The sequence below is a fragment of the Halichoerus grypus genome, chromosome 3 (assembly GCF_964656455.1).
Source record: "Halichoerus grypus chromosome 3, mHalGry1.hap1.1, whole genome shotgun sequence".
Taxonomy (NCBI): domain Eukaryota; kingdom Metazoa; phylum Chordata; class Mammalia; order Carnivora; family Phocidae; genus Halichoerus; species Halichoerus grypus.
Genome location: NC_135714.1, coordinates 31731808 through 31752439, shown reverse-complemented (window position 1 = coordinate 31752439; position 20632 = coordinate 31731808). Strand labels below are relative to the sequence as shown.

The window sequence follows — 20632 nt, the reverse complement described above, 5'->3', positions numbered from 1 at the left end:
ATGATCCAACCTTACGCAGAATATCTACAATACCAAATTCAATCCATATTGGGATTAAGATTATGGGAAAACTATGTATACTCTGGGAGGATAAAACAAAAACACCCCAAAAACACTGAGATAAAAATGATTTATGTGACAAGTGGCAAATCCTGAGTGATCAATTTGCTGCCAACTTGACATAGATGTCATAATGCAGTTGATATAGCAGAACACATTGCCCTTGGAGAGATTTCCCCATCTTTCCCAGGGGCTGCCACCTACTGCAAGGTGTTCCTGGCAATCCACACCACACCATGAGTTGGAAGTGTGTGCTTCCAATCCAGGTCCCAAGATCCGCGCTGCTACGCAAATGTCCGATAGATCTGAACATACTTACTCTTGCAACAGTGCTTGCGGGGGGGACACTGAGTTCATTAAAGGGGGTGACATTTCTTCAGGATAATAATCTGTCCTCTGTGGTTCAATCCCAGGTTCTATTTTAATTTTTTTCTGTAATATAGGCTTCTCATATGATTCAATTACAGGTACTAAAAAATAAAAATAGAAAAGTCACTCCATGTACAATTTACCAACTTCAGCTTTTAAAAAGTTTATTGTACAGCTTCTATCTACAACACTGATGTGTGGAGTATCTGTTTGCTTTGGCAAAATTATAGCAGAAAGGAAATCGGGTGGGGGGGCGCTCTCGTTTCCCCCTACCACTACTCTGCCAGCAAGCAGCATGCATATGAAGCTGGCCCCGAGCGCCGCGCGCCACGCGCTGGTGCAGACCGCGAGCGCCGCCGCGCCACAACAGCGGCCTTGGCATTTACCTTGCATGCTGCTATTTGAGTTCTCCATCTCCTCCGACAAGGAGACCATGAGTGGCTGCTGGAGGTGGCTGGTGTACATGAAGGGGACCGGCTGCACCACGACGGGCTGGATAACGGGCAGTATCCCGGGGCTGCGGATGCCGTGGCGGGACAGGGCGGCGGCCATCACCGGGGGCATGGACAGCGGCACGCCGAAGGGCTGCACGCCCGGGGGAGGCGGCGAGTACTTCTTCATGGGCGGGCTGGAAGAGGGCATGCTCAGGCCGGGCGAGGCTCTCCGGTGCGAGGGCTGGAACTTCAGCGAGGAAGGAGAATTGCCCGCAGAGGGCGGGGAACTGCGCTTGTTCACGGTCAGGTCCACCGGCTCCATCTGCATCCCGTGCGACAGGCCCTCCGGGGTCTGGAAGAACTTATCCGGTAACGGTGTGGAGTAGATGACGCCGTACTTGTTGGGCTTCATCGACTCCATGTAATTGGATGGGTAGGACTATCGGGAAGGAAAAACAGAAACGTCCAAGCCGTGACACAGGTGCATTCCCTTGGGAAACGTGAATGAAAATGAAAATGTACTACAAGGCCCTCTCAATTAGGTGGGCTCAATAAGCGGCTTACATTTAGATGTCTAGTGACCCTAAAAGAAATGCTACGAGGGGGCTGGTCTAATAAACGTTAAGGTTAATGGGATAACTGTGTCCCACGAAAAATCTCAAATTGAATTCTAAGATGATTCCCACGTCAAACGTTAAGGTTGAGGTTGATACTGGGCAAAAATTCTAAATAAAACAGGTCATAAACAGAAGACTTATTATGGGCCTTGACTGGTAGGAGTCAGTGTCGGGGTTCACCAACAGCCAGCCAAGCCAACGTACCCCGATGCTTTGCTGATGGGGCTTCTCAGTCGGCAGGAAATCTTTCCCCTCAGCAGCAGGACGTGTGCAGTTCTCACCATACGCTTGTGTAGAATATGGAGAAATGGAGCTGTGCAGCAGTACATTTGGGGGGAGGGGGGGCTTCAGCTGCTGACCAATCCATGCCTAGGGTGACCTGACCACCAGCCCTGGTTTGCCCCAGACGGTCTGGTTTTAGCACTAAAAGCCTTACATCCCAGGACGCCTCAGTCTTAGACAACCAGGACGGTCAGTCATCCTGCTCACCTATACGCTGAAGGCCACCCACTATAGCACAATTATGTCCCTGACCCCAGCTTGTTCAATGGTCCTGGTCACAGTCTGAATGAAACTGTAGAAGGTGACTTGATGTCCAAATTTGCACATGACACAGAACTGTAAGAGACAGCTAAGAGGACTCAAATAAGGACACACGGTGCTTGAAGCGACTTGCACACAAACTGGGGCCCGGTGTTTCCTCCAAACCTAAGATCTGACAATTGACCTAATTTCTTTAAATACGTTCCTCTTTTGTAGTATCAACATAATGGACTGCTACCAGCTTTAAATACAAAAGTCATAATCACTGCACACTATGGGTGCAGTCCTTGGCCATGGAATTCACTAGAATGACTTCTATCCTTAACTAAAATTGGAAAGAAAAACTTTGTTGTAGGATGCTTTTCAAAAAAATAAACCCAACATAAGCTATTTTCTTTACTCGTAGGTATTTTAGGGAAACTGAAACTTTTAGTGGTAACATGTCAAGTCCATCTGCAGAATACTACTTGTATTTGAATACTTTATACTGAAAGTGATAAGCAACATACTGTGCCTCTCTTCCAGCACTCAAATCCGATGCAGTTCTCATTCTGAGGCAATACTAGCTCATGATACAACCAAGAAAACCCACCAATGGGGCCTTATCATTAAAGAGCTTAAATACATGATAAATTTCTGAGCCGCCCCAGTCCCCCAAGTGGCCACTATTGTGAGTTATAAATGACTGTGGGACAACAGTGGTTTTTACTGGGGCCTTATCATTAAAGAGCTTAAATACATGATAAATTTCTGAGCCGCCCCAGTCCCCCAAGTGGCCACTATTGTGAGTTATAAATGACTGTGGGACAACAGTGGTTTTTACTGGGATTACTACGGAGATCATACCCTTCCTTCTCTGGGCCTCCACTAGGTGAAATCTCCACCTGGCTATGCATCTCCTGTGTTGTTTTTGAAAACTCCCTTCTCTGGGCATACCAGGCATAAGTAAGTATCAGGGAATATGGGGGGTATGGGACCAGGCAGTATCTTTCTTTATCTGCTTTTGAAGTCAGTTTCTCATCGTTAAGATTGTGTGTTTTGTTCTTTTCTCCTTTCTTTATCCCTGTCAACGCAATCTCTATGATCTCCTAGCATAGTGACTCCTGCAGTAGGGGGCTCCAAAGATACTTCTAGATAGTACACAAAGAACACACAGTGCTTTAAAATAGTTATGTGTTTATTTAAATGCATAAGAAACACTTTTTTTTTTTAAACAGTAGTGATACAAATATCCTTTTCAAAATAAATTTATTATGTTAATAAAAGCAATTCTACAAAAGAGGGCAGGAAAAATTATTCACTAAATATTAGAAGTGCAGGTGCCATGAAGATAGGGCAAAATTTGTCAAGGTGATATTGAAAACCCACATTCTAGGAGGCCGTGAAGTTAAAATTAAAATTGAATTCAATGAGATAAGCTATGTATTGAGCTTAACATACACTGTGGTGCTAGAAGTCCCTTCTTTTTCTAGACAAGTAGCAGCACTGTAATGGGTTTGATCCAATCAGGGCTTCTCAAACTTCACTGTGCATGAATGCACCTGACCCATCTTGCCAAAATGCAGATTCTGAGTTTCTGGGGAGCGGCCCTATGTGCACAGACCCCTTTTGAACAGCATGGCTCTAAATGACAAAGAGATATAGAATAGAATAAAAATACTAATTTTTAGTATTAAAATTTGGTAAACCATTCAAAAACAATTTAAAGGTGGGGAAGAATTTTTCACTAATAATACTGCTTAAAAAACAAGGACGTGAAGGATATAAAATCAGGAAATGCAAAATTATATAAATTATGGTTTATAAAAGATTTAATTTATTTAAAGAGAGAGAGCCCAAGTGTGCACATGAGCGGGGCTGGGGTGGGAGAAGGGGAGGGAGAAAGAGACAATTCCTAGGAAAATCCATGCTGAGCGTGGAGCCTGACGTGGGGCTCCATCCCATGACCCTGAGATCATGACCTGGGCCAAAACCAAGAGTCGGATGCTTAACCGACTAAGCCACTCAGGCGGCCCTATAAATTGTTTCTGAAAACAGCTTTGAGTTTTGCATCAAGAATCAAAGGAGGAAAAGACTAATACTACCTTTCTTTGGAACCAGGAACATATAAGTATACCACAGGGTGAGAGGCCCAAAACATACAGCCATATTAGTATTAAATATATTTACATTTAAAAATTAAAATAGGTAATGTTAAGAGGCAGCGATTTGCTAACCAAAAAAAAAAAAAAAAAAAAATTCTAATATATACAACAAAGGTTTAAAGAAGTCATTAAATACAGGGGAGAAAGATTTCTCCTAGTTCTAAAGGTTAACTCACTTTATACGATTCTCAAAAGGGCAAAAGTTCTGGTACTAGAAACAAAAAGTTAGGAAATGGGAGGCAGCACTAATTGTTTCTACTCATCAAAATGTAGCTTCTCCCTTATTTTCAGCCCTATTCTTCAAAGACCTCCCTATGACCTAGATTTTAATGCCAAGTTATTGGCAGCTAAATAGAAAGCAAAACGAGGACACAATTTTATTGCTTTCATTGCTGGATTTTTCTAACTGTGGGGTGAGTTTAAGGAAAGCAGGAATTTAGAACCTGGGAGATTTGCAAGTTTAATAATATTCTTAGGTTTCTCAAGCCATCAAGGAAGAGAAAGCCACACATCAGGCCAAGTTTTATAAACATTATGCACGCTCCTGCTGACTCTGCTCCCCAGTGGATGCCCCCCATCCCCCCTGCACTGATATGCAGTGTTTGCAAGGCTACGGGGCTAAAAGTCGGGAGACGCATTTGGATACACAACAGAGTACACAATTAACTATTTCCAGTCTGACCGCCTTGTGTAAAAACGGTGAAGAAATGTGGTTCCTCACACCATCTCACTAGACAATTCCATAGCAATGTTTACCAGAACCTTCTGTAAGATGTGTTTGCTTTCATTATTTGGGTGGAGCACCCAAGCTACCACAATCAGCTTCCAACAATCCGGTTCTCCACAGCCTAAGGACAGATACGGGATTCCTCTGGGTGTGTGCCTTAGCTGAGCACACCCTGGCAAGAGCTGCCTGCTCCCTGTTCCAGACCTTTCCTATCTTCTAGCAAAGCAGTGCAAAAAAGCGCTGTAGTAGCCCCAAATCCAAATCAGAGGCAAGTATTGAGGAGGCAGCCAAAGGTCCTCTAGCCACGGAGAGCTATCCACTCCCTCTATGCACATCGCTTACCCAGGGAGGCCTTATATCCTGGAACAGAGCAGCCTGAAGACAGGACTCCAGCAAGGGTCTCTCCGATCTTCCGGCCCTCAGTAGGGATGGTAAAGGGCTCTAACTTTTCAAGAAGTTCTCTCCTGTTGTGCCACACATTCATGTGTTCACCCTGTGTAATTTATTTGCTGACTGCCTCCTCTTACTAGAATGGGAGATGTGGGTCTGGCATTCATCGACAAACACGTGATGAATGAATGAAGTGAATCAAGGTACACTCTGTGCAGGTTTTTACTACTGTCAAGACGAAGGATAGTACCCATTCTTTTGATTCTCGAAAACAAGGATTTCAGTTGTGACAGGGAAGAAGGAACGGGGGTTTGGTTGATTTTCCAAAGCTACCACTTTGTACTTAAGTGAGCATTTCAATCATTTCTTGTTTTATTGGGAATAGTTTGGGTGAGTTTTCCATCACAGGACAGTTGAAGCGGACGGAGTGACTGCACGAAACATGGGTAGTAGAGTCTCTGTCTCACTGCTCTTGAATATGAAAACACAGTGAACATCCATGACAGGGCAAAGGCAAGTCAAAGGGATCTTCATACCAAGGGTGGGGTTCCCAGCGCAGGAAGGCGTGGTGCGTTTATAAACACACACTCTGGAAACAGCAAATGTCATACCCTTCTGTGCAAACAAAAGTAGAAAGCTCTCCTTCTACCAGGCTCAGAAAAGTCATGAAAGTTTCTGTGAGAACAGAAGTACTACTGATTTTAAGTACTTTTCAACCTGTTAAGGAGTCTGTTAGAAGATAATTTTCATTACAAGAAAGGAAGGGGGAAAAACACACTTTTTTCAAAAGTAATCTTCCTCTAGGAATAAAATAAGAAAGAATACTTTTCAAAACTTTGTTTTCTTTCTCACTTCCTGAATTAAATTCTTTAATTTCCAACCGTCTTTGACAATATATTAGTAAAAGCAACTCTGTTACTTGTGCATTTTGTATTCACATGCTGCCTCACATTGTACATATTGTCTCTAATTTTACAGAAAGAAAAAAGAGGCTCAGGGAGCCACTGGGGGTTTGCCAGCATCACGCTGATAGGAAGTAGGAGAGACCTACAGTGCGGGGAGGGGGTGGTCTCTGCTCCACATTCTTGCAAATGTTCATAGGACAATCCAAAGCCTTCCTGTTTGCCTCAAAGCACAAGGTTTAGCAGAGGACGGTACTGAGGCTTACATTTCACTAAGAAAGAAATGACAATTCCTTATTTTCTCTAAACTATAGCAAAATACCAAATAGGTAATCAACCTTCAGGTCAAGGGTGGAATTAAAAAAAAAAAAAAAAAAGTTGGAATAAAGGAATAATAAATTAGACTTAGCACACTCCACCTACAGAGGCAGGAAAGAAAATCTGAAGGTTCAAGAGTGGAAACAAAACTTTTTGAGTTTTGTTAAGTAAAATAATCACAACACCCCACACTCCCCAAATGTTTCAGTTAACTGAGGTTTTGCTGAATTAAGAAAAAGAAATTTCATTGTAAGGACTGATACTAACTTTTGGTGAAATGATCTAATTAAATTCTCTAAGTGTTAGCTGGAAGTTGAAAACTAGAGTGGGAAGGAGAAAAAGACCATTAATTGCAAAAATACTTCTATGTATTTTAACTTCATGCATTTATATAAGTTACAGCATTATAAGTATGTTACTTCGAATTCCTTTTACTTCCTTTTTTTTTTCAGTCAAGTGCATTTGCTTGCACTTAATTATATCATACCAACTTAGCAATGAGGATCTTCATTTGAGCTTTAAATTGGCTCTTCAGCCATATTTTCATGCTTGATTAAAAGCATTGGAAGTATACTGAATATTAAAATGCATCAAAGATGGTTCTGCATCATTTATAAAATTAATCATATTCCCCAGTACTAAAAACCTATTCATATTTCAAGGATATAATTAATAGGGAAATTTTATACCTCAATTTTCCTCAGTGATCATGCAATAGTTTGGGGTAAGGGGCTGATGAATACGGTGACAGCACCGAATAACATTAGAAGTCGATTTAGTTTTTTGATTAATGAAGTTCTTATTGCTCAGTTATTACCGTATTCAGACACTTGGTTATCCAGTTATCACGCTGGAATGTAAATGTTATTTCCTTAAAGCCACCTGGACCTCACTTTTCATTGTACACAGCGGTCAACACGTCACTGGCTCAGTCATACCCATGGCCGCTCAGCTCCAAGGGCCTCCGAGTGACCCCTGTGTCTTGTATAAACATTTTTGGCAGGAGCCTCAGTGGCCGATGCATAAGGATGATCTAATTTTGCAAGCATGTCATTACCAACCTTCAGATACACAACTCCCGGCCAAGTTTTTCCCCTTGTGACTATTTTCCAAGCCCGTGGAAGAAAAGAGCAAGACAGAGTGGGAGCCTTGCCTTGTTATTTCCTATTGGCCCAACCAGATGGCCATGAGTCCAAACCACTCCCTGCCTGGAAGTCCCTGGACACTTTCTGTTACCACCCCATCCCATTTCCACAGCACCAGTGCTGGACCTCGAGAAGCCCCTGGACTCACTCCTAGCCGCCTGGGGCCCAGAAGCATCCCAAGGGGCCGGGCTCACAGAGGGGCTGACTTCGCACGAAGGTTTTGAAGAAGACAAGGTTCCCTTCCAGCCACAGACTCCTCCAAGTGGAAAGGAATCCCAACCTCACGGCCACGTTCTCTGTCGCTAGCTTCTCCTCAACCATCTCACCCAGGCATAGCTCAATGTAGCTGCTGTCAGCGGGTTTTAAGCAAATCATTTTATTCTGAATACGTTTTTAGATGCAGGACTGAGGGTTTTTTTTTTTTTTTAATCAGCTCCATGAAGGACATGCTGAACACTACAGGAGACAAAACGAGATATTTTTTCTTCCAGTATTAAAAAGAAAAAGACATTCACAAACATTTTTAAGGAACTCTTCTATATGATCGTGGTGGTGATCTTGAGTAAAAAAACACATCACAGGATCACATTCCTGATGCAGATTTCTTGTAAAAGTACATCTGAAAATTGCTTCCTAACCATGATAAACATTGAGTACAGGACTTTTTTTTTTTTTTAAATGTCCCCAGATGCACACATTAATTTTTAAGTCAGTCTGGCCAGACTTTTTTTTGGCCAAAACCAATAATCCTGAGAGCCCAAACTAAAATGCTGGTCACTGAGGAGTTTTTGCAAAGCCTCCTTTCTGTCATGACTAGATTCACCTGTGACCCAAGTTCTGTGCTGATCACATCTTGGAGGGCATGGGGCATGGGGCTTGAGGAAACGTGGACCCCATTTATTAAAGGATGCAGTTGCTAGAAGGGTGTTTACCCCACTTACTGACCGAGGCTTTGAGAAAAGTCTGTTTGCCAAATGCCTGTCAAGTGATGAGTAACTTTAAGGAGCAACACAACACACAGTCATGTTACTGGCACTGGGAATAAAGAAGAGGTGCTCCATTTTGGAAAACTTACCACTGACACGGGGTCCATGGCCTCTTGCTTGACAGGGACTGGGTCAAACATGAGCATTCTTTTAGTTCGGCTTTCTAGGGTGCTCTGGTGTTTGGCCTAGAAAACAAAACAAGGGGTCCAAATGAATCCCAAGGTTACTTTAAATATAAACTAGTAAAAAATAAAACATAATATTCCTCAAATCCCTCCTCTGCTCCTTCTTCTCCCCTGGCCCCAGAATGGCTGGAATTTATTTTCCTTACCTATGAAACATGCCATTTGATAGAATTAAAACCAGATGCCATGGTCCTAAGTCGATGAGAGCCAACTGGCATTTCTAACTCAAATACATAAACCCTGACATTTCTGGAACAATATGTATGGCCCCTTCTGAGCAGCCAAGCTTGCTTAAGAGTGCTGTGCAATTCACCAGAAGTTCACATGATATATGAGTGTTAAACATTTTTCCTTATGTTCATTACAGAAAAAAATCAAGAAAAAACAAGACAGGCAAAAAGAAAAACTAGAACCAACCACCATTCATACCTTTGTTTTTATCCTTCCAAACTCTGTTTTAAAATGGATTATAGCACACATACTATTTAGTACCCATAATTTCACTTGACAATTGATTGTGAAAATGTTTCTTTTTCAGCAAGTATGGTTCCATACCATCGAATTCAGTGTGCCACTGTGCGGAACGGATCAGTTTATTTATTTATTTATTATTATTATTTTTTAAAGATTTTATTTATTTGAGAGAGAGAGAATGAGAGAGAAAGAACACATGAGAGGGGATAGGGTCAGAGGGCGAAGCAGACTCCCTGCCAAGCAGGGAGCCCGATGCGGGACTCGATCCAGGGACTCCAGGATCATGACCTGAGCCGAAGGCAGTCGCTTAACAAACTGAGCCACCCAGGCGCCCCCGGATCAGTTTATTTAAAGTACCCCTTTTTACTGGGCACTGAGGTTGCTTCTAAATTTTCACCATTATGGATGGCAGTGAGCATCTTTGGACTTAGGTCCTCCTGCACATCCTTAATTCATTTTTAGGGTCCATCTTACGTAGGGGAATCCTTGGGTGAGAAGCATGCACGTTTTCCAAAGCAGCTGATACATCATCCAGCAAAAATGCTCTATTTTTAGAGCATTCTATTATTTCCGTGAATAAAATAAGAACCCATTTCTCAACACATCCACCTGCAACGTGTATTACCACTTAAAAAAAAAAAACTGTTTGCTAGTTTCAAAATGGCAAACTATTTTTATTCTAAATTGATTTAATTATTAAAGTCAATTTTTTCCCATCTTTATTTACCATTTGCATGTCTCCTCTAGAGAAATGCCTATATTAGGGCCTTGCACCCCTCCCCAGAGGCTGCCCATTGTTTTCTAAGCACTTTTTATATATGAAGACTATTAGTTTGTATTCACTCCAAGTCTTCATTAGGAAATAAGCGAATCTTCAGCCTAATGTAAAGGAAATGTCCATCTTAATCCTGTTTGGCCTCTCTCTTCTCCTGTTGCTACGCTAGTGTTATCCTTCCCTTTCCTTCAGTGTTCTGGACTAGTTCACTTCCGGCATTTATCTACATCAAGCCAACTGCTTCCCCACAAGACAAAATATTCAGTCTGCTCAACATTCAGCTGCATTTCATAGGCTTTGGAATCACTGCTCAGCTAGTACCCAGATCTTCAACAACCTGCTTCAGGCACCTACTACCCAAATTCGTCTTAAGGGTTCACAGAGCTTTGGTTCGAGGCAAGGTCTTTCCTGGACCACTCTGTTTTCGGTGGGAAAGTGAACAAGTTCCAGACTGCATTCTACCCGAAAAAGCTGCAGAAGTCTCTGGTTCCAGGTTCCCTCCTGTATTTCAGTGTGACAACTCCCCAGCCCCAGCCCCACCTCCACGACCGCAGTCCTGCAGTTTGCTGTATCCATGCTCTGTGGGCTATACTAGGAAAGCTTCCCGTACAATTATAAAAACAATACTGTGTCATTCTCGTGCTCCCTTGCTCCGTTGAAGGAAGACTGTTCTGGGTCTCATGACAACACGTGAGTATCGTCATTAACTCAACATAAGGCTCTGACTTCGAATTTTATTTTCCTACATCACAGTATGTATTATAATCTGTGAACACAATTTAATACCAGGCTGCTCAAATCAATGGTGCTAATACCCTCTTATGCATGCCAGCAAAAACAAACCCCAACAGCCAGTGAAAAATGGATGATTTCATAATGAAGGATGAAAACCCCTTTTGTGTCTTAGGATCTATTATTAACCAGTTCCCAGCCTAGCAGCTGCAGAGATGGATATGGTTCTAAGAACTGCTGCCCGGTGCCTCCTAGCAGACTGTAAACAAGATGTGAGGCCTCCGGCTTACATCAATGAGGTCAGGTAATTCAGTAGCCCTCACCCTTGGCTGGCCACCCCTCCCCCAAGCCTTTTAAATTGAATTTAATGGCCACCCCTCCCCCAAGCCTTTTAAATTGAATTTACTCTTACAGATTCATTCACTCTACTGGAGTGTATCTTGATGCAAATCCTTCTAAATGAAAGCAGTCCTATGATCAGGTGCATAATGAAAGGGTCCAGGTCTGGAGACTCAAGCAGGAGATCTGCATCCTCGCTATGAAATTGAAAGCAAAGCAAAACTCTTTGCCACAAATACGTATACAATTTTTAGACATACATACTGTATTCACGTAAATTTGTCAGGTCCAACTTCTGGAGCAACGTCAAGTATCTGCCTCTTTGCTAACATACCTAGCCTTAGAGGTCAGCCCCCTCTGCTGTTTTAAAAAACTCAGACCTGGGGCGTCTGGGTGGCTCAGCCGGTTAAGCGTCTGCCTTCTGCCTTCGGCTCAGGTCATGATCCCAGAGTCCTGGGATCGAGCTCCCGCATCGGGCTCCCTGCTCAGCAGGAAGCTTGCTTCTCCCTCTGCCTGCTGCTCCCCCTGCTTGTGCTCTCTCTCTCTGACAAATAAATAAAATCTAAAAAAAAAACAACAACAACAACAAAACCCTCAGACCGAATTGTTTAGAAGTGACTAGCAGCCTACATCCTGCCTGAGACCTCACCTAGAGCCTCGTCACTTCCCAACTGCACCAGGGCACTAGCTTCCCAGCATGTGTATGCCTCACGGTAGGTACCTCACCCCCCTCACCACCAGTAAGAGTGCACAGTGGAATTAGCATGGGCTCTGGTTCAAACTCTAACTCCACCATTTAGCTCATAAAGCCTTTAATGACTTTTCCTAATACCCACAGCAGTGACTACTAAATGCATTTAGAAATGAATGACACGTTAACCTACTACATCTCTTCTCATTTTAAGACATTATTTAAATCCCTTGCATTCTTTCATGTTTATGTTTTATCTAAATTTAAGGAACTTCATGCTTCACAAGACTTGAAATAAGAGAAAAAAGTAAAGTCTAATATGGAGCGTCTGCCCTAATAAAACTTGATTTATTTGTATTAAAAAATTAATTGTAAAGGTATGTTTATGTGTTCAGAATGGTACCTCAAGAGTAACCCAATCACTGGTGAAGGGGTATTTCTCATCATAGAAGGATTTCAGCTAGTGAGTGAAAAAGGAGTGGTAGAATTAGACTATCTCATTTCAAAACTCCTAAACAAGGCATCACCGGACAATCAAAGACTGTGCAAAAGTCGAATATCACTATGAACAGAACCAAACTCACTCACTGTCCATTCGCATGTCGAACAGTACTCTGTTCCCAATTTGGTCGCTTCTAAAATGACTGATCATACTTTGTGTCGTCACGGGATATGGAACAAGAGAAGGTGAAGGACATGCAAAGAAAACTGTACACTCTCAGCTGTTAATAAGACGAGGTGGGACAGCTTTACACACATCTGTGTGCCAATTTTTAAATGTATTAACTATATTTTAACGTTCAATGACAAGGGAGAGAAGCTAAGCTAGAAAGAAACCAAATTTAGGAAGAGAATAGAACACATTAACACAAATCGGGCATTTGTTTGTTTATTTGCAGAAAAAATCTATACTCTGTAACTACTGTGCCTATCTCTGAAGAGACCACTTTCGCTACTGGTATTGACCTTGGCTTTGGGTTTTGGTCTAGAGTCGGAAGAGTGACTGCAATGTCTCCCAGGTGCCTTCCATAAAACTCATGTACTGAAAGAATGAGAACTTAGTGGCTTTTGTTACACATGGGCCACTCATGCTCTGGGGATACTGCCATCCTTTGAAAAGAATGCTCAATAAAATACAAAGGCTGAGGAAATCTAGTATACAACACTGACCGCAGTCTTAAGTAGAACCAGTAGGTGGCGCACTAGAACAGGTATTAGAGGCTAGGGACACAGGCAGTAAATTGAGTTTGCCAACCTCAGGGTCTTTAAACCTAGTGGGTTTTAAGCAGGCCCAGGAATTCTGTTAACCATTTTGTGTGGGTATCACAGAGATGAGGAGACCCCAAATGTGGTTGTTTTTCCAAACAACTATTTTCCAATCATTAATACATTTACATCTTAGTTGTACTGAACTTGCCAGAATTATTTTCCATAACCGGAACAAATGTCATCTTCTCTGTGTTATTTTGCTGGGAAGGGTGAGACGACTGAATTTTTCCTCCAAAAGAAGAAACACATTTCCCTTCACTCTCTCTACTTACACTTCTGACTTTTCAGAAGTCAAAATACAGGTCAGATTTTTTTTTTTTTTTTGCCAAAATGCAAAAAAACGTGACTTATGTATTTAAAGCTTTGGTGAATCATTTACATAGTTTCAGAAGCAATATAGTTCCATCTCACAATCATATCCAGTCCACCCTGAGGCCTACTCAACAGTCACTTTATGAGGGTACAAATGAGCCGCAGAGCTCAGAAATAAACACAGCCCTTAATGTAAGAGGCTATGATGTCACCAAACCTCCTTTGAAAGTAGCTTGACTTGAAGTGAGAGCAAGTTTTATTATAGAAACAATCTTATAAATGATTGTCCCTTCCTTAGAAGCGTGACAGACACACACACACACAGAATGTGTGTGTCTGAAGCGAAGTTTCTTGTGATACGGCAGGATTTGCTTCTGAGGTTCTCCCTTCTTGGGCACTTTCCATCTCTTTCTCTCCTCAGATCCTCAAAGGGTCCCTGCGTTATCCTCCCCCAACCCAGCCTGAGCCTGAGCCTCCAAATTACCTGCCGCCCTCCGAGCGGTCTTTGTCTCCCAGCTGACCTCTGCAAGGTGTAAGGAGAAAAACAGTATGACCAAAGCAAGACACCATCTGCGAGTGCCCTTCATTTTCCCAAGGGTTTGGATGTTAAAAGAGGAAGTGCACTGCCTTCCCCCACCCTTTACTCCCCAAAGGAACTGCAGGGGAAAAAGAAAAAAAGAAAAAAAATTTTTTTTAATTGTGTGTGTGTGTTATGTGTGTTAATTCTTGTGTCAGGAGAAGGACCAGGGCAGGCAAGCAGGCCACATCCCTGCAGCTAAACTTTCTTTCAAAAGAAACACTTCTTCACGTCTGTACCCAAACTCTTTAAGAGCTCCCGAGTCGTCAAATATTTCATGGCAGCTGGCCCGGCCAGAAATACAGGGGTGCCAGGCAACAGATGTGGGAAAAGGCATGTTTAGGTTGGGGGCTCCTTTCAGAACAGCCAGATGCTGGCCCCTACCTGGAAATGTGCCCCAGTTTTCCCATCACAGGATGATTTTCACCTACCTTTGTCTCCTAGTGTTGGTTTGAGAGGAAAAAATTCCACGGAGTAGTTCTAAATCTTTGTCCCTCACAAATTAGATTAGCCATTTTGCATCAAAATGTTTTGTAAATGGGAAAGAAGTTAATTATTTAGTTTTAGATTAAATATAATGATCCGACGAGCAAACAATCCGCCCTCTCTCCTCTCTCTGCTAACAAGCCACCCAATTTTACTTTCTGCCTCCACCCATCTGCTCCACCCTGTGGAGAGTTGCCAAGGCGAGTCCAACTTGTCCAAACAGGACATGGCTTCAGATAAGATTCTGCCCACACCCTGTACTTCGGAAAAGACCAAGTGAAGCAATTGATTTTGCATGTAAATAGGGACAGGTGCAAAGGTAACAACCAAGCAAAATCCCTACACAGTTGCAGACTGAGAGGGGCCCCGCTCAGCAGGGGGGTGGGGGTGGGGAAACCCGAACCCATATCCTTCAGGTAAACTCTCAAGTTCAATGCCACCTGGCTAGTAGCATTCCACACCTCTCTTAAAGAAATTTTTCGCAAATGCAAATCATTTCGCCTCCTAAGGTTACACACTTGTTTTCCTTCTTTATGCTCTCTGACAATTTGTGGTGTTTTAGTTTTAAGGGCCAGCAACCCAAGATCAACTGAAAAAAACAAAAAACAAACAAACAAACCCCACCGCCCATACTGTGTAATAATCCTGCTGTGTACATGTCCTACAAGGCCGGTCACAGACCTCACGCTTCTCTTCTGCGAAGCGTTATATAATCCAATCCAGCAGGGCTGTGTGAGGCCGCAGTGCCGTGCCTCGCCTCTGCCTCGGTGCTGGGGCCCTATCACTGGAGACCCACCCCGCTCTACCCCAAGGGGCCTCCACCCATGGGGCCCCACCCTGGAGGGAGTGGGAGGCAGGGAGGGACCGACCAACTGGCTCCGGTCAGCAGCCAGTTCCTGGAAATTCCGGCCTGAGCAGGGATGGCTGGAACCTTAAAAATAACCAGAAAGAGGGGCGCCTGGGTGGCTCAGATGGTTAAGCGTCTGCCTTGGGCTCAGGTCATGATCCCAGGGTCCTGGGATCGGGGACCCACATAGGGCTCCTGGCTCAGCGGGGAGTCTGCTTCTCCCTCTCCCTCTGTCTCTCCCCCTGCTCATGCTCTCTCTGTATCTCTGTCTCAAATGAATAAATAAAAATCTTAAAAAAAAAAAAAAAAAAAACCAGAAAGAATCGTTAGGGTGGTAGTAATGCCCTTGGCTCCCGAGGGTTCTCCATGAAAAGTTTACCTCACAGAGCCACTGGACCTCTGGATATGAAACCGTGAGCTAATACTGCCCCCTCCCTTCAAAAGTACACAAAAGGGAAAGACAAGAGCATTTTGAGCCCCTGCTATGTGAGAGAATTAATTCAACATGTCCCCAACCCAACTCCTCCTTCTCCTTGCTCCTGCCTCAAAAAGCCTGCCTGCCTGCCGGCCCCCACCTCCCCATTTGCCTTATGATCTGGTCATTCACCATGGAAACCTAGAGGTCATCTTGCAAGTCTTCCTCAGCGACTTTTCTCTCCATTCCCGCTCTGTGACTGGGTATCTCCCTCCGCTCGTCTCCCACCATGTCCCTTGGTCCCTCCAATTCATCCTGACCCCCTGGCCACCGACATTTCTCAAAGCCCTCTCCTCCTTAGTCTTGCCCAAGCTCACAAGCCTTCCTCCGAAGGGATCCCCAGGGCTTGCAGAGTGGGTTCAAGCGCCCACGCTCCGCACCCCATTTCTAACCGGCTGCCCCCTGCTCCAAGCGCCCTTCACGCTGGCTGCCCTGTTCCCTCCACCCCCATGCCTTTGTTCATTTTTGGCCCTGATGCTGGGCAACCAGCGTGGAATGCCCCATCCCCTTCCGGCTTATCTAAATCCTCCTAATTCTTCAAAGACCAGCTCAAGGCCCTCTCCACCCTGTGCAGCCAGCTGATTGCGCCCCAGTTGATCTGAGGCCACCCCTTCTTACCTAGATGGGCGGGGCCTTTTAGATGGTTGTCTCAGACCACCACCTGGGTTGGGAGCACCTGAAGGACAGGGGCGCCTTATATTTCCTTAGGGGAGCAGAGAGGGCCCCCTCCCAACTCCCCAAAGGAGGTCAGCCTTGCTCACTAGATGCCGTTTTCCAGCAGGCAGAAGGAGGGGCTCGAAGAGCACTCAGCCCATCCTAGGACTTCCACAGCCTCTCCTTTTCCTTTGGCCTTGAAGACACTTGAAATCTCCCCTAAATAAGTAATAGGGGTGAGGGGCCTAACCTTAAAGGAAACTTTTTAAACCAAACTTCCTTAAAAAAAGTTATTGCTCCTAACCTTAACCTTGCCTGTTATGGGTCCTCCAGAGACCTTATTAGTATCATCCTCCAAGAATTTCTTTTAGCTACCCAGAGAGATCTTCTAAACATATCTAGTGTTAAAGCAGTACCCTCTGCTTTAAAACCTACAATAGAAGGGGGGAAAAAAGGAGGAAAAAAAAGCAAAAGAAGAGGCAATTTTGCATGAGGAGAGACAGAAATGAGTGTGTGTGTATGTGTGTGTGTGTGTGTGTGTGCAGGTATTCTTTTTTAAAGGATACTTTTATGGACCAAGGAAAGCAAGGGGCTAGGTGATGTCACAGGTTTCCTGCTAATCACGACACCTTCACGACCAAGGTGCTGTTCTTCACATGGAGTGCGTCACTGAATCGGGTGGGTGGGTACTACTTTCCTATTACTTTGACAACGATGGCACAGAGAGGTAAAGCAATCTGCCCAAGATCACACAGCTGCTAAGTTGTAAAGCCAGGTTTTTGAACCCAAAGTAGTTGGACTTCAAAACTGGTGGACCTGGCACCCTCCTCTGCTCCCTTCCCAGGCAGAGAACAACATGACACCACCAACCGAGACAGGGGGCTAGCGCTTCTGCAGATGCAATCTGTCCACAGGGGATGTGGAAGGCAGGCACAGAGTATTTACAATTTCACCTCCTCCCAACTGGCCCCTGCCGCCTGCCCCGTCTCAGAGTGTGCATGCTGGACGCAGGATCAGAAAGACACACTCTGAAGGCCCCAAATTAGGCTATTATTCTTCCTAGCCAATGCACCTGCAATTGGTCCATAAAACTACTCAGAAAAAAAAACAAAAAAAACAAAAAAAAAACCTGGCAGCTTTACCCGAGTAAATACGGAAATCCTCATAATACTGTACAAAGGTGGAAGGGTCAGGTCCTCATCCCCATTTTAGAAGTGAGGAAATGGAGGACCAGAGGTGAAATGACTTGCCCAAATTCACAGAGCAGGCTGGAGCTGCAGTCAAGAACAGAAGTAAGTCTGCCGGCAGACCCAGGGCTCTTTCTGTTCTGCTTCGGAGTCCGTGCCGTGGCCAAGTCCTCTCAAACTGGGACCACTCCCCGGGTACAGAGGGGATGGGACGTGCTCGGTGCCGGCCAGCCCGTGTGAGGCAGTGCCCTGGGGAGGTTCCAGAGGGTAATTAAGATTTCAGATGATATCACTCGGGACCTACTCCATCCTGTGGCATAACTAATAATAAGGACTGCACATAATTTGAGATTAGCTCTAATGAGTAGGTGCTCAATAAGTACTTGGGAGATGAATAAATGAATGGATGTCAAACTACCCTTCTTACACATGAGGATACAAAGAAGGGCAAGGGCCTCACAATGATTGTGTGGCAGGTGTCACTCAAGGAAACCTTGCCCAGGGGCCAGTGAAGCTAGCCTGAAAATCATCTAAGTCTCAAACCCAAAGTAAACGCAAACACTTTGGGAGGCTTGGGAGAGAAAAACTCCTTTGTTTGGAGAATAGAGCGGCACAGGAACTTGAACTTGCTAAGGAAAGTAGTTTTGGGGTGCAAAGCTTTGGAAGGTATCAGAGTATAAAAGCACAAGATAGAGGAGTGGATTTCAGTGATTAGACTCAAGCACAGTAGTTAGTAGACAGAAGGTGTACATGCCAGAGGAGAAAAAACCCCACAGTTCATTCACAGGTCGCTCTCCAGGGTAGAATGCGCTGACCTCAATGTCCACTTGGTCTCTTATGTCTAGATTTGGCGAAACTCCACTGATCCGGATTGAGACTAGCCCCAGGTCATCCCTGGAGATCCCCAGGCCTGCCAGAGATTGGTAACCACCTTAAGCAGGTCCCAGGCTAAGCTGGGCTCTCTTCAGTGTCCTCTGGTCAGGGGGTTGCCTCAGGAAGCACCCCCTTCCTAAAAGTCAGGGTAGGGGCTAGACCCAGGTTTGTTCAGAATGCACGGGATGAAGGGCCACTTAACGTGCTACATTTTGTCTCCAGCTCCCCTTAATAATTGGATGGAGGAAATGATAATGTATTCAGCCTGCCAACACAATAGAGTGAGTTTCAAAAAGCTCCAGGAACCTGTTTTGCTAGAAAATGAACTTGACTACTAAAAACCCTGACAAGGGATACAAAATATACTGATTTTAATTTTTTTTAAAAATGTTTCATTGAACTATGGTGACATTCCATAAAAAGCACAGATCCAATTAAAAGGATATTTTTGCTTTGGGAGGAAACAGTCCTAGTTCTGGTGCAGAACTGTGTCTACAGCACTGTGTCTCTTTTTCATTACGACCAAATTTCAAGGAAGGAGAGTTGAGGGGGAGAAAAAGCAGGGCTACCTCCTTTAGACAATGCTCTCCCTTATCGAGGCAGACTGCTGTCTGGTTTCCTGTCTCAAGCTCTGGCATTACTGCTTCAGATGAGAACCGGGGTCTAAGAAAGGGACAGATCAGGCTTGAAAATGAGAATACTAAAAACCACCACAATCCTCTTGCAACTCACTCCAAGATGAATTTTGACTAGAACATTACACATTAGCAAACCAGGTATCAATTGCTTTATGAATCTAGAGATTTTTTTTTTTTAAAGCTAGAACCAATGAATATGAAGCATTTCAGAAAGAAACCCAATTTCCAGAATAATGTAATTCCTAGTCTTTAAAGGATGAGGTTACTTGTATTTTTTTTTTTTCTTAAAACACAACTGGTGTGAAAAAACAGAGTAAGAAATACCACCTAAGAAAGCTGTTCATTATAGCAAGAATGTCGACTTGGAAATATTAAGACAAGTATGTAAAGGGGGGGGTAGAAATAAAATGGGATTAAATTAGGAATAATGACTTGCATGGTCAAGAGATGAAACTATTATTCCCATTTTTTTCCCTTTTGTAATTTAGTAACTATCAGACTGGTGTAATTTTCCCAAATTGTTCAGCTTAGCTTTTAAAGGTTTGAAAAGCTTTTTTCTTCTGATAAAATATATCAGACCCTAATCATGTCTGTTAGCCAACCACGTCCCTCTCCCCCAAAATGGGGAAGAAAGAATAACTTGGAGTAAGCTAAACAAAGATTTTATCTACAAAATCTAGTTGGATTGTTAACAGCTTTGGACTAAAATTGAAAAAGTTGCTTGATTTGGGTTACTTACGAATTTTAGTTTAAAGGTCCCTTGCGCTCTAAATCAGTTTAATATTTCAAGTTTTCTTCTCCCAAAGTTTTCTTATTGAAAGCTTCCAAAGCATCCATCTTTTTTCAAGGAAGGTTATCAGTAACCTTCTATTTGATTCTAGTAGTTTTCTTAATATCATACCATATATTTCCCTTTATCCATAAAGAATGAATGTGGTAGAATGTGAAGTTAAAAACCAAAGTACGAGTATCATCAATTTTGAGGAGGATAGGATCTGATTTGCTGCCTCGGCAACTCTGAATTAATTCCATTAGAGAACACTGTAGATAATTCCTTCGGATTTTAAGGAAAATCCAAAAGTAAGTTTAAAAAGAAACTTGCCAGGAGTTTTCTTATCCCACTTATTTCTTTAAAACTTAGTTTCTGAAGAACCAAGAGAAAAAGTTAGTAGGTTTTAAATAGTTAACCTAGAAATGTGTTAGCCCACAACTGACAGAATATACCAAAAAAAAAAAAAAAGGGGGGGGATTATGAAAAAGTTGGTGTTGTAAGACAATAAAAACAAGAGAAGTCTCCTTCTGTTTTCAAAATATAAGATTAAAATTTTCCAGACTGTCAGGAATATGAATTTCTCATTTCCAGTTCTCCTTTTCTCGGAGCTTTTTATTCTTAAAACAGGTCGGAAATCAGATGTAGAATACATCTTGGTCCTTGGGAAAATTATCCTAGCACTTACAGCTTTGTCTTTTTTAAAAGAGATGA

The 20632-nt window shown here is 43.3% G+C and overlaps 1 protein-coding gene across 2 annotated transcripts in view; it reads right to left on the bottom strand.

Moving 5' to 3' along the window:
• Window positions 1–20632, bottom strand: part of KLF3 (KLF transcription factor 3) — a 43910-nt gene that overhangs the window by 10866 nt on the left and 12412 nt on the right. For both annotated transcript variants that reach the window (XM_078068505.1, XM_036112563.2), the window contains exons 2-4: window positions 8725–8820; window positions 816–1302; window positions 380–530 (exon numbers count right to left, since the gene is read on the bottom strand). In XM_078068505.1, coding sequence (XP_077924631.1) covers window positions 380–530; window positions 816–1302; window positions 8725–8781 — 695 coding nt within the window. In that variant the 5' untranslated portion in view covers window positions 8782–8820. The remainder of the gene's footprint in view (window positions 1–379; window positions 531–815; window positions 1303–8724; window positions 8821–20632) is intronic.